The sequence below is a fragment of the Crotalus tigris genome, unplaced genomic scaffold (genome assembly GCF_016545835.1).
Source record: "Crotalus tigris isolate CLP2741 ecotype Arizona unplaced genomic scaffold, ASM1654583v1 scf7180000020245.1906669, whole genome shotgun sequence".
Lineage (NCBI taxonomy): Eukaryota > Metazoa > Chordata > Lepidosauria > Squamata > Viperidae > Crotalus > Crotalus tigris.
The window spans coordinates 203,418-216,920 of record NW_024097926.1 but is presented as its reverse complement, the minus strand read 5'-3'; the positions used below and the strand labels follow the sequence as shown (position 1 = coordinate 216,920).

The following is a 13,503-nucleotide window of genomic DNA, read 5'->3' as shown; positions in this document are numbered from 1 at the left end:
CTGCCATGTCCTTGGCTGCGCTGCTATGCACAGGCTGCGCCCGGGGTGACTCTCCTCTGGGGAGGGGGCTGCTGGTGAGGAGGGGGCCACAGGGGGTGGCGGGGCTGGAGCGACAACGTGCGTGCCCACAGAAAGGGCTCCGAGTGCCGCCTCTGGCACCCGTGCCATTGGTTCGCCACCACTGATATAGATGCTATGCTTGGCACGTTGCCCTGGATGCTGGTTTGTTTTTGGCTCTGATTCAAGGTGGTGGTTGTTACCTCTGAAGCCCCACCTGGCGCAGGGCCTGGTCACTTGAGGACCCCCCCCCCCGTCTCCCAGAACATCTGCCCGGCCAATGCAGAGTCGGTGTTCCTTCCATTAATCAATGTCACCTCTTGGGACCCCGGACATGTACCGTCAACCGTCCCATCCTACGGCACATCCCCAGAAAGGAACTAGATAAACTCCCTTTTTCCCCATACGGGCCGCCCACGTTCCGTTCTTTCCCAATCCAACGCGGTCGTCCTTTTGTTTTGGGGGAAACGGTTTGCGCCGGTCGAGCCGTTCACGGGTTGTGTCCTTGGGGTGTAAACTTTCTCGGGCAACCGAAGGCTCCCGTGCCTTCCTCAGCCTCCCCCCTCCCTGGAAATTTACCCCCCCTCCCATTTGTGAATGGCAGACTGCGAGCCGAAAGCAGGTGCAACGCTGACGCCGAGTCAGCTTTGACATGCGCCTTACCTGCCCTCTGGCATGGGGTCCCCCCATGTCTGAATGTCTCCCGCTCTGCTGTTGTTCAGAAGAGCCGTGAAGACCTGGATGTTCACCCCAGCTTTGGGGGGGGGGGTGGAAAGAGAGGGGATCTGGCTTCGTCACGCTCGCCGTCGTTTGTCTTAATCTTTTCCGTTTTTATTGATTGGATTGCAATTTCTTTGATCGATGGTCGTGAGCCAACCGGAGCCACTGCGAGCCGAGTGATGTACAAGTTTAATAAATTATTATTATTGCTTGGCACCCCCGGTGTAACTTAAATATAGCTTGGACCCAATAAAGGGAGCTGTTGGTCCCGCAGTTTTCTCTTCCTTCCAGGCTGATTTTCCCAGATTTCCCCTCCTCCCCAAGTGGCCATCGGAGGGCAGAACATTTGGGCACCTGGGATGTGCAGGGTGGCACCCTCAGTTCCAGCTTCATTTTCCAGGGGTGGAATTGCATTTGCCACATCATTTGGCTTCCTCCTCTGTGGTCGCCTTATGCCCATTTTACAGACCCGAAGACAAAGAGGCCTGAATGCAGAGCTCTTCGGAAGGATAATGTCAGGGACCTACATTTCCTCACCATATATAAAGCTGCTCTGTAAGTTACTTTTGGGGTGTGTGTGTGTGTGTGTGTGTGTGTGTGTGTGTGTGTGTGTAGGAATAATCCACATTGAACCCAGGCTGTTTAGTTGACCCTTTCATGGGTCCTTTCAGTAACCAGGTTTAAAATACTGTCTGAATGGAGCCATTCTGGCTTTAGCAAGAGTCCAAGAATGCTGCATTTGCATTTGGCTTTCAGAAGCTCCAGAGCAGTGGTTCTCAACCTGTGGGTCGGGACCCCATTTGGGGTCGAACGATCATTTCACGGGGGTCACCAAACAAGGCTGTCCGCCATTTCCCCCCCCCCTTTTCCTTAGCTGTGCTCCTCCCTTTTATTCTATTGGCTTTTGAAAGCCAACAGAATAGACGCTCTTGAGTAGAGTCTAATTCTATTGGTTTTCCAAAGCCAATAGGAATTGTCCAGGCTGTCTCTGCCCTGCTGAGCCCGCCAAAAGTCCCATTCTGCAAACGGTGCTGCACCAGTTGAGTAGTCCTCGACTTACGACCGGTTGAGTAGTCCTCGACTTACGACCGGTTGGGGGTCGCGGCATTAAAAAGGTTGAGAACCACTGCTCCAGAGGAAAGGGTGAAACCCAATGGCAATACGTGAGATGGCTTGTTCAACAAACCAGGGTTAGTATCAAACCATGGCTTGTCCTCAAGTGCGAGACCATACACCTGTCCGTTTAGCCCGGGCTGTTTCTGCTTTGAAGGGCGCAAAATCCTGGCCTTCTTCCAGGGTTCACCCTCTTCTGTGTCAGGTAGGCAGCCATGCCGAGGCCATCTGTGCCCTAACCACGTTCCTCTGGGTTTGTCACTCATCATAATTTGGAGCCCCATCTGTGGCTGGCAAGAGACAGCGGAACCTCCAAATTCCCAGAGCGGCCTTGGGGAGAATCCAGAAGCACCCCGTCCCTGCTAGAATTAACTACCCCCCCCACACACACACCATGTCCCCCCCCTTCATTGAAAGAGGAAGGTAGATCCAAGGCTGTTCTCCCACCCCCTCTGGAAGCCAAAGGCTGCTCGTGTTAACATTGTGTGTGTGTCTCCCACCCTCTCTGGAAGCCAAAGGCGGCTTGTGTTAACATTGTGTGTGTGTTCCCCCCCCCCTGTCACCAAGGCCGCTCAGCGTCTTCTGCTTTCCCCTTTTAGCCAGTTTCCACTTCAGCTCTTCCTTCGCCCCCGCAAAGACCCCCCCCCTCGTCTGTCTTTCCATCCGTCTCCCACCCGCTTGTATTTATAGCTTGCAAACAGGCTGCTAGCCAGCTTTTGCTTCGGCATCTTCCGGAGATGGCAAAGCTGTGTGAGTGTGTGTTGTGCTTGCGCGCACCCATGTTTCAATGCGGGGAGGGGGGGGAAGGCTGGAGGTGACAGCGTCAGGGAGAAATGGGGGGGGTTGTGGAGAGAAAAGCTGTGCTTTAAAAAAAAAAGCCTTGATTCGTCGTCAGCTTGGCAAGTTGCACTCGGTTCTTTTTTTCTTCTTCTTCTAAAGAAAGAATAATGCAAAAAATGAAATAAAAAACCAGGCAGCTCAAAGACGCTCAAATCCAGCTCCGAAACTCGGAAGCTTTCCTCCTCGAACCCCGGGGCACGCGGGGGAGGCTTTGCACATGCTCAGGAACACACACCCCGGAACCCTCAAGCTTAGGCGGGCAAAGCGCCAAAGTTGTTGCAAAGAGTCGCTTTGTTGTGGGAAGCGAGAGAAGCGGCCGGCCGCAGAAAGAAAGACAAATTCCGAGAAAAGGGGAAATTCCCTGCAAGCTTGGCCAGATTCACACAACCGGCCGACCTCTAAACCCAAGTCTCTTGACTCTCTTTGCAGAATATATGATGGCTTTAAATAATTAAAAGTAGCTGACTTCACTCCCCCGTTGCTGCTTGTGGTTTAGTCTAGACTGGTGTTTCTCCACCATGACAGTTGGAAGATGGATGGGGTTCCAATTCCCAGAATTCCCCAGCCAGCAACACTGGGAATTCTGGGAGTTGGAAGCCCACCCATCTTCCAGCTGTCAAGCGTGAGAAACACTAGTCTAAGCTGACAGTGAGAACAATTAATCAGCGGAACAGCCTGCCTCCAGAAGCTGTGAATGCTCCAACACTGGAAGTTTTTAAGAAGAGACTGGACAGCCATTTGTCCGAAATGGTGTAGGGTTTCTTGCCTGAGCAGGGGGTTGGACTAGATGACCTCCAAGGTCCCTTCCAACTTTACTATTATTATTATTATTATTATTATTATTATTATTATTATTATTATTAAGCTAACAGATTACAGATCGTCCTTGATTTACAACAATTCATTTCGCGCCCGTTCAGAGTTACAACGGCACTGGAAAAAAAATGACTTTTACAACCATTTCCCACCCTTATGACTGAATCCCCAGAGTCACATGATTTATATTTGATTACATGACCGCAGACTCTTATTTAGGACGGTCACGGCATCCCGAGATCACGCGATCCCCTTTTCCGAACTCCTGACCAGGCGAAGTCAATGGGGGAAGCCAGATTCGCGTAACAACCCCGTTGCTGGCTTAACGGCCGCCGTAATCCGTTTAACAACGGGTCGTAAACTGGGGCCAAGCTGCCTTCACCCGTGTGTCTCGCTTAGCGAGATAAATTTTAGGCTCCGTTGTGGCCGTCGGTCGAAGGACCGCCTGTATGGAACTCAACCACCTGCTCGTTTCTCTTGGCTGGCTCTCCTAGTCAGCCCTTTTATTTATTTATTTATTTATGAGACTTATATACCGCTTTAAGTGCAAGCACTCTCTAAGCAGTGTACACCAGTAAGCAATGTATATATATATATTTACATTGCCCCCAACCATCCCGGGTCCTCATTTGACCTACCCCGGAAGGATGGAAGGCTGAGTCAACCTTGAGCCGGTGAGATTTGAACCGCTGACCTGCTGAACACAGTCAGCTAAAGTGGCCTGTAGTTCTGCACCCTAACTGCTGCGCCACCTCGGCTCTTTCTCCTAATGGTTATCCGAAATCCGTACCTCTGACCTTCCTGACAGCTAAACCTAAGAGGTAAGAAATAATAATAATCAGAATTTTAGGGCTTGCCAAGACTAAAATGCTTTACACGATGTCTTCGCCTCCCCCCCCCCCTTCCTCTCTCCGTAGATGCACTTACCGGGCTGACATCATAGTCTGTCAGCTCAGGGCAGGAGATTTATAGCTAGTGGAAAAAAGTGATCTCAGAGGCAGAGCAGCTGGATTCCTGTCCCCCAGGAACCAGGATTTTTTTTCACACATTCCCCCCCTCCCATTTCTTGCAACCCTTCCACGTGCTTCTTCCAATTTTTGATTAGAAGCCCCGTCTCAGTTTTCACCACCTGCTTAACCCTTGTCCTGGCTGTTTCAATAAGAGAGTAAACCCACAAGCCAGTGCTTAGTTATAATAGAATAATCACCATCAAATGACAGAGTTGGAAGACCTTGGAGATCTTCTAGTCCAGCCCCCTGCTCAAGCAGGAGACCCAATACTATTCTGGACCAATGGCTGTCCACTCTCTTCTTAAAAACTTCCAGTGTTGGAGCATTCACCGCTTCTGGAGGCAGGTTGTTCCACTGGTTAATTGTTTGCATTGTCAGGAAATTCCTCCTTCGTTCTAGGTTGCTTCTCTCCTTGATCAGTTTCCATCCGTTGCTTCTTGTCCTGCCTTCAGGTACTTTGGAGAATAGCTTGACTCCCTCTTCTTTGGGGCAGCCCCTGAGATACTGGACCAGTGCTATCCTGTCCCCCCTCGTCCTTCTCTCCATTAAACTAGACATCCCCAATTCCAGCAACCGTTCCTCATATGCTTTAGCCTCCAGTCCCCTGATCATCTTTGTTGCTCTTCTCTGCACTCTTTCTAGAGTCTCAGCATCTTTTTTTACATCGCGGTGACCCAAACGGGATGCAGTATTCCAAGTGTGGCCCTCCTTCTTCTGCCATTTGGCCCAAAGGGTGTACAAAAATGCCAAATCCAGTGTGAACATCTGTCTGACTTTGTGATGATCAATAATAATAATAATAATAAAGTTGGAAGGAATCTTGGAGGCCATCTAGTCCAACCCCCTGCTCAGGCAGGAAACCCTATACCATTTCTGACAAATGGCTGTCCAGGCTCTTCTTAAAAACTTCCAGTGTTGGAACCTTCACCGCTTCTGGAGGCAAGGAGTTCCATTGGTTAATTGTTCTCACTACCAGGAAATTTCTCCTTAGTTCCAGGTTGCTTCTCTCCTTGATTAATTTCCATCCGTTGCTTCTTGTCCAGCCTTCAGGTGCTCTGGAGACAGAGGCCCCCAACCTTTTGGGCACCAGGGACCCGTTCCGTGGAGAAAGGTTTTTCCACCGACTGGAGAGTGCGTGGTTTTGTGTGCTGCCTGCATCCTGCAAATGGGGCTTTCCTTGTTTGTGCGGACCGGTTGCTGGCATGTCGCAGACCTGGGGTTGGGGATCCCTGCTCTGGAGAATAGGTTGACCCCCCTCCTCTTGGTGACAGCCCCTCCTGCCCCCCCAGTCCTTCTTTTCACTCGACTTAGATATACCCAATTCCTGCAACTGTTCTTCATACGGCTTAGCCTCCAGCCCCCTAATCATCCTTGTTGCTCTTCTCTGTTGTATGTTCTATGAAGGCAGGCAGGCAGGCACACACAAGCACACACACAGACCTTGAATCTTCCCCTGGTCTGGTTAAGTGGCTTTTCTCTGCTTATACATCCACTTAAAGGATTCGTATCTCTGCCTTTACTTGGGAGGGGTTCTCAGATCAATGAAAAGAAATTGCCTTCCATCAACAGGCTAGCAAGGAAAAGAGAGGTAGCATGAGAGGAAATTAATCTGGGGAGGAGAAAGGGAAAAAAAAAAGGTTTTATATGGAGAGCTCTTTAGGACTGCAGGCTAACCACAACTTTCCAGGCTGCGCATACTCACAACTTTTGAGTGCTGTAATTCTTCTTGCCTCTTTCTCCATTTCGCCTGCAACCAGGATGTGGCTTTAGAGGGTGTAAATTAATAATAATAATAATAACAACAACAATAATAATAAAGTTCGAAGGGATCTTGGAGGTCATCGAGTCCAACCCCCTGCTCAGGCAAGAAACCCTAGACCATTTCAGACAAATGGACTGTCCAGTCTCTTCTTAAAAACTTCCAGTGTTGGAGCATTCACCGCTTCTGGAGGCAGGCTGTTCCACTGGTTAATTATTCTCACAGTCAGGAAATTTCTCCTTAGTTCCAGGTTGCTTCTCTCCTTGATCAGTTTCCATCTGTTGCTTCTTGTCCTGCCTTCAGGTGCTTTGGAGAATAGCTTGACTCCCTCTTCTTTGGGGCAGCCCCTGAGATACTGGAACGCTGCTATCCTGTCCCCCCTCGTCCTTCTCTTCATTAAACTGGACATACCCAATTCCAGCAACCGTTCTTTATATGCTTTAGCCTCCAGTCCCCTAATCATCTTTGTTGCTCTTCTCTGTACTCTTTCTAGAGTCTCAACATCTTTTTTACATCGTGGTAACCAAAACTGGATGCGGTATTCCAAGTGTGGCCTCACCAAAGCATTATAAAGTGGTATTAACACTTCACGTGATCTTGATTCTATCCCTCTGTTGATGCAGCCCAGCACTGTGTTGGCCTTTTTGGCAGTTGCAGCACACGGCTGGCTCCTATTTAAGTGATTGTCCACGAGGACTCCGTGATCCCTCTCACAGTTACTACTATTAAGCAAGGTACCCCCTATACTATACCTGTACATTTGGTTTTCCTTGCCTAAATGTAGAAGCTTACTTTTTTCACCCTTGAATTTCATTTTGTTAGACAGCGCCCAGTGTTCAAGTCTGTCCAGGCCCTCCTGTATCCTAAGCCTGCCTTCTGGAGTGTTGGCTATTCCTGCCAGCTTGGTGTCGTCTGCAAATAAATTGGTGCTTATATTCCTACATTCAAAGCAAGAGGTGATGCGGAGACAATTTTTTTCAATTTCAGGCGATGCGGAATGGGGGACGATGAGGTTTGAAGTCCACCTGGATGGCACCAGGCTGGAGGGATTTCCATCCCTTTTATCCTGCTTCCTTTTCTTTCTCAACCTCCAGAGCTGGCTACTTAGTGGTTACGCTCTGGCAATATCTTTAATCCAAGCAGTTAAAAATGCCGATTCCCACCATTTTCGAGGTTTAGATAGTGTTAAAGGTAATTATTTTTTTGTGGGTGTTTGCGTGGCTTAACCGCTCGTTTGACTGCTTTACAGTTCAAGATAGCGTACAAAGCGGAAAATGGTGCAATTCCGTAGCAACATTAAGTGCGCCACGTGTCCTGGGTTTTATACATACTATAAAACTGCTTACCAATTTCTTTTTTAAGCGAGAAAGTTTTCTAAGGAAGATCAGGGCAGAAAACAAAGCCATTTTGCTTGGGTTCCCAGCCATTCAGAAAATAGCTCTGCTTCTCCATGTTCATAAAAATAATAGTTTTCTATTGGATACAGTCCTTTTTTTTTTTTTTAAAGGAAGATAGCATATCGGCTGAATAGGGGTTTGTGATGGGCAAAAGGATAATTCAAGAGCAAAACGACTCTTCGCGCTTTTATTTTCTTTAGCGGAAAGCAATGCCGGCTCTGGAAAGCATAAATGGGACATAATTCTATTTCCCTGCCTTTTGTTCATTTATTTAATTTACGAATCGCCAGATCAAAACCTGGCTCTTTTTATATCCTCTCCTGAGTGTCTTAATAGGATGAATCTAAAGGAAAGCTGACTCCAAACTTTAGGTTTTAAAAATATGTGCATTTTATATGCCTCTCTTAAAATTCAAAGAGCTTATTCACGGCCTGCGAAAAAGTCAATCAAAGCTCCGTGACATGTGTAACGAGAGGGCAGGTTTTGGGGGACGTGTGTCGCTGCCATCTTGACCGTTTTTGACCCCCCTCGAGTCATTCCTGATTGCGCGCCTATAAAAAAGGGTCTTCGTTTAGGAATGGCAAGTCCGAAAGTATATGTATTTTTTTAATTGTAAATCTTTGCAGTTGCCAAAAGCAGTTTGAGATTACAAGTAGCCCTCTTGACGTACGGCCACAGCTGAACCCAAAATTTCTGTCGCTAAGCAAGTCAGTTGTCAAGGAAATTTTGCCTCATTTTATGCCCTTTCTTGCCACAGTTGTTAAGTGAATCACTGCAGCTGGTAAGTGAGTAACACGGTTGTTCAGTGAATCCGCCTTCCCCATTGAAAGTCAGAAAGTCGCAGAACGGGATCACGTGATTCCAGGAAATGCCATCGTCATAAATCTGAGTCAGTTGCCAAGTGTCTTGAGTTTTGATCGCGTGACCGCGGGGATGCTGCAACGGTCATAACTGTGAAAAATGGTCGTAAGTCACTTTTCTCTTTGGCATGATAACGTTGAATGGTCACTAAATGAACTGTTGTAAGTTGAGGACTACCTATTTATTTATCTACTGTATATTGCATATTCCTTAACCACCCATCTCCCTCATATCCCTATTTGGATATAAGCATGAAGTTGTCCAAAGTCAGGTTCAAGTGAGTTTTTGCTCATTTCTTCAGACCACCATTCTGGGGGTGGGGAGAGAGGCAGTTGTTAGCCCAGAATTGGAAGATGTGGCACAGCAGCTAGGAACTTCATCACAGGACGCTTTCAAGAAGAGACTGGACAGCCACTTGTCCGAAATGGTCTAGGGCAAGAGATAGGCAACCTTGGCTCTTTTATGACTCGTGGACTTCAACTCCCAGAATTCCTGAGCCAGCCATGCTGAGGGAAAAGGGAGAGGTTTCCAAGCTGAGCCAGGTTGGCTCAGGAATTCTGGGAGTTGAAATCCACAAGTCATAAAAGAGCCAAAATTGCCTATCCCTGGTCTAGAGTCTACTGCTTGAGCAAAGGGTTGGACCAGATGACCTACAAGGTCCCCTCCAAGTCTGTTATTCTGTTAACTGTGTGCCCTGGCATTGATTTCCTTGTTGATCCTTCCTTCTGCACTTTGGGAACTTGTGCTCCAATTACAGGTAATCCTCGACGTAACAGAATGATAACAGAGGTGGAAGGGATCTTGGAGGTCTTCTAGTCCAACCCTTACTGAAGCAGGTGACCCTTTACCAGGGATAGGCAACCTTAGTTCTTTTATGACTCATGGACTTCAACTCCCAGAATTCCTGAGCCAGCCATGCTGAGGGGAAAGGGAGAGGTTTCCAAGCTGAGCCATGGCTGGCTGAAGAATTCTGGGAGTTGAAGTCCACGAGTCATAAAAGAGCCAAGGTTGCTTATTCCTGCCCTATACCATTTCAAACAGATGGTTGTCCAGTCTCTTCTTAAAAACTTCCAGTGTTGGACCATTCACCGCTTCTGGAGGCAGGTTGTTCCACTGGTTAATTGTTCTCACTGTCAGGAAGTTTCTCCTTAGGTTGTTTCTCTCCTTGATCAGTTTCCATCCGTTGCTTCTTGTCCTGCCTTCAGGCACTTTGGAGAATAGGCTGAACCCCCCCCCCTTCTTTGTGGCAGCCCCTCAAATATTGAAACCACAATCACCACCCCAATTGGGACCAGAATCTTCATTGCTAAGCAAGGCGGTTGTTTAGTCAGCCACAGCCTGTTTTACAACCTTTCTTGTCACAGTCGTTAAGCAGTGCGATTGTTAAATGAATCACGAGGTCTTTAAGAAAACCCGGCTTCCCTCGTTGACTTTGTAATTCACACATGCCGGTTGCCAAAGGCCCAAATGTTGACCTCACGACCATGGGGAAGCTGCGACGGTCATAAGCACGAGGACCACGGCGAATTGCTTTTTCTGTGCTGTTGTAACTTCAGATGCTTGCTCAGTGAACGGGTCCTGCTGTCTGAGCATACAGAGAGTGCCTTTTCTTAACCGCAGACCATCACTAGGTCTCAGGAAGGGAGCCCATCCTGCCTTTTCCGGGGTCTTTTGCTCCAGCAGGGAGGTTTTTCTTCCAGAGGTGTCCTAAACCCGCGGTCTCTGAGCATACGCAGAGGGGCTTTGCCTTAATTGACACCCTGGCCTTTCTCTTGAGTGGGACCCGCCACGGCTTAGAGATGGCCAAAGAGTCTCCCTCGGGACAGGTTGGCAATGCCCAGCCTGGCGTATCCCTGGCCGGCTGGAGCGCAGGCTCGGCTGGGGGGACGATGGGAGCCGCGGGGAAGGCAGACGGGGCGGGGAGCGTGGCCGAGCGGGCAGGACCGCCGAAGGCTCCCCACGGGCCGCGGCGCAAGGAAGGGCGGCTCCGAGAGACGAGCCGCCGGACCGACGGAGCAGCCTCCGCGGCAGGGCAGCCCGAACCGCGCGCGGAGAGCCCGTCCGCTTCGCGCGCCGGCGCGCGCCCCCGCGCCTCCACGTCTCCGCGCCTTTCCCCCAGCAAACCCGGGTCCGTCCTGCGCGTGTGAATGCGCGCAAAGCGAGGGGCGGGGGAGGAGGAGGCGCCCTCCCTCCCGGAGCCCCCGTTGCCCTGGATGTGGCCTTCCCGGGGAAGCGCCGGGCGGGCGTTGCAGGCGGCGGGGCCGGGCCGGGCGGAGCGCCCGTGGGGAGGGGGGGGGCGCTGGAGAGGCGCGGGCGGCGCGCCTTTGTTTCTCCGGCGGGGCGGAGGCTCCCCGGCCGCCGATTGGCCGCTGCCTGGAGCCCCGCCCCCTCCCCTCCCCCCGCCGCTCCCACCCCCCCCCCGCCGGCCGCTCCAGCCCCTGCCTTCCCTCCGCTCTGCAGCAGAGACGCGCCGCGGAGCCCAGCGCGCCCTCCCCTCCGCCGGGCAGGGACGGATCGCCGCGCTTCGACTGGGGCCCCGGACCGACGGACGGACGGAGGGAGGGAGGGAGGGGGCCGGGCGCCCTTCGCAGCGCCTCCCGCGGATTACAGCCCTCCCCGGATTTGGCCCTCAACCCCCCCCTCCCCGATTTCCTCCCCCGCCCCGCACCCACCATGCCCGACCGCTAGCAGCGCCGGCGCCGCCGGCCCCCCCCCCGCCCGCCCGCCTCTCCTCCGCCTGCCTCCCCCCCCTTCCGCCCTACCGATCTCGCCGCCCTCCCCCGCCGGGAAAAAGGCTGGCCCTGGCTGCAGCCGCTTAGCCCGGCGCCGCCACCCGCGGGGGGGCCCGGCTCTTGGCTGCCGCCCCCGGGATGCTCCTGAAGGCTGCCGGGCCGGGGGGGCGGCCGTGAGCCGGGAGGGGGCTGCCCGCCCCGCCGCCCAGCCCAGCCCAGCCGGGCCTGGCTCTCCCCGTTGGGCTCGGGGGGGGGGTTCCCGGAAGCCCCGCTCGCCCGCTCCTCCCCCGCCGCCCTCCTTTTTCGGGGGGGCCCGCCCGGATCGTCTCCCCTCCCGGGGGGGCTGCGCGCGCTGGTGCCTCGGCTCCTGGCCCCCCCCCCGCCCGCCCCCCCTCCCTGCCTCCGTCCCGGTCCCTGCCAGGGGGGCGCGATCGGGGCCGTCGGTGGGCCATGGAGGCGGCCGCCGCTGCCGCCGCCGCCGCCGCCCCGAGCAAGTGAGGGGCGCAGCGGCGGCAGCAGCAGCAGCCCCCGCGCCCTCCGGAGCCGAAGCCCCGCCGGCCGGCACCATGCCGCTCCCCGGGCCGTGGGGGCTGCTGCCGCCGCTGCTGATGCTGGCGGCGGCGGCGGGGGCGGCGCGCGTCTCGTCAAGCCTCAGCACCACGCACCACGTGCACCACTTCCACAGCAAGCACGGGACGGTGCCCATCGCCATCAACCGCACGCCCTTCCTCACCCGCGGCGGGCACGGTAAGCGGGGGCGCCGGCGGGGCGGGGGCCGCGCCGGATCGGGCCCCGCGGGCTGCCCTTCTGCGTGGGTCCGTGGGGCGCGCGGGGACGCGGGCTCGGCCCTTTGTCTCTCCTCCCCAGCGGGGCCTCTGCCGGCCGAGGGGCTTGGATTTCCCCCCCATTCCAGTCGTGCCCAGGGCTTCAGCACCCTGGACAGCGCCTGCGGAGCAGCTGGAAGGAGCCAGGGCTGGCCAGAGGGCCGTGGACGATAGGAGTTGTAGTCCGGCTCCTCTCGGGGCGGGGGCCCGGGGGGGGGGGCGCCAGGCCTGGCAGCACTTTCCATCTTCTGCCCCAGGTCCAAACGAAATTCAGTTGGGGGGGGGCTCCTTCAGATCCGGAACCTCAGAAGCCATTTGCCTTTGCAATGCCAGGCTTCCTTCCTCTTCTTCCTCCCCCCCCCCCAATCTTGAAGGCCCCTTGGGCAGAAAAGAGGGCCATCCCGGGCAAGCAGGCGAGTGGACAGTCCTGGTTAGGAGAGGGACGTGGAGAGGACTTGCACGTGTCCCTTGTAGGTTCATCTGGGCTTCCCTCCCTCCTCCCCCCCAGCATGGAGGAAAGGGAAAAGGACAGGAACACACAGTGCATACTGCAAGGGGGGGCCGAAGAGTTCAGTTTGAACCCTTTTATGGCTCTGCTCCTGGCTTCAGCTCTTTCCGTTGTTACCCTGCGTGTGGGGGGGGTGTCAAGTAGCAGGCCCATAAGGCCACTTCGGCGTCTCCTAGGCATGCCCCATCTGCCTGACTCCCCTCCCCAGTTGCTTTTTGCTGTGGGCTTAGCAGCCAGTCCTGAATAGGAGAGGTCCAGCTTGCTTTCCGTCCCCCAGACTGAAGGAAAGTTGGTAGTTTTTGCTGTTCCTTTGCTTTTTTTCGGTATTATGTAACCCGGGAGGGGGGGCACGTTTGCTCCTTTTTTTAGCTCATGTTTGTTGGGCAGAGGGGGGGGGGAACTAGTTGGCTCTCATTTCACCTTGTTTCTTCCCTCTGTCGATGCATGACGTGGCCTGCCTGTCTCTGTTAATTTGGTTTCTGGTCTTCTGTCTTTCCACCTGCCTCTCTCGGAACCAGGATTAGGCCTCGCTGGGTGCTCCAGTCAGATTGGCTGGCTGGATGCGGCCCACGGACCTAATTTCGCTTTCCTGTCTTGAAGGAACGGGGGGGGGGGAACGGCGGCGATGGCTTCATCCCACACAGCCTTAGCTCAGCTCAGGATGTTGTCGCTTCAGCTAGTTGTTAATGCCGGCTTGTTTCTCTGAAGCATCTCCGCTGAACTCAGCCTGATGGGTTTGTTTATCAACCAGCGTATTGTGAGCTCAGGAAACAGGGTAATTGGGTAATCAAATTACGCCTGGAGTGGGATCCCATCTTGTCTGTGTGCACAAGAGGCAGCTGCATCTCCATACAGCCGCCCCCCCT

The 13,503-nt window shown here is 53.4% G+C and overlaps 1 protein-coding gene across 25 annotated transcripts in view; it reads left to right on the top strand.

The window, feature by feature from the left end:
- NRXN2 (neurexin 2) overlaps nt 1–13,503 on the top strand; it is a 336,186-nt gene that overhangs the window by 194,521 nt on the left and 128,162 nt on the right. For 2 of the 25 annotated variants that reach the window (XM_039366172.1, XM_039366173.1), the window contains exon 1: nt 11,819–12,052. The exons of 21 other annotated variants lie outside the window; for them this stretch is intronic. In XM_039366172.1, coding sequence (XP_039222106.1) covers nt 11,872–12,052 — 181 coding nt within the window. In that variant the 5' untranslated portion in view covers nt 11,819–11,871. Of the gene's footprint in view, nt 1–11,817; nt 12,053–13,503 lie in introns of those variants that run through there. 2 more of the 25 variants (XM_039366174.1, XM_039366171.1) reach the window with 2 other exon arrangements.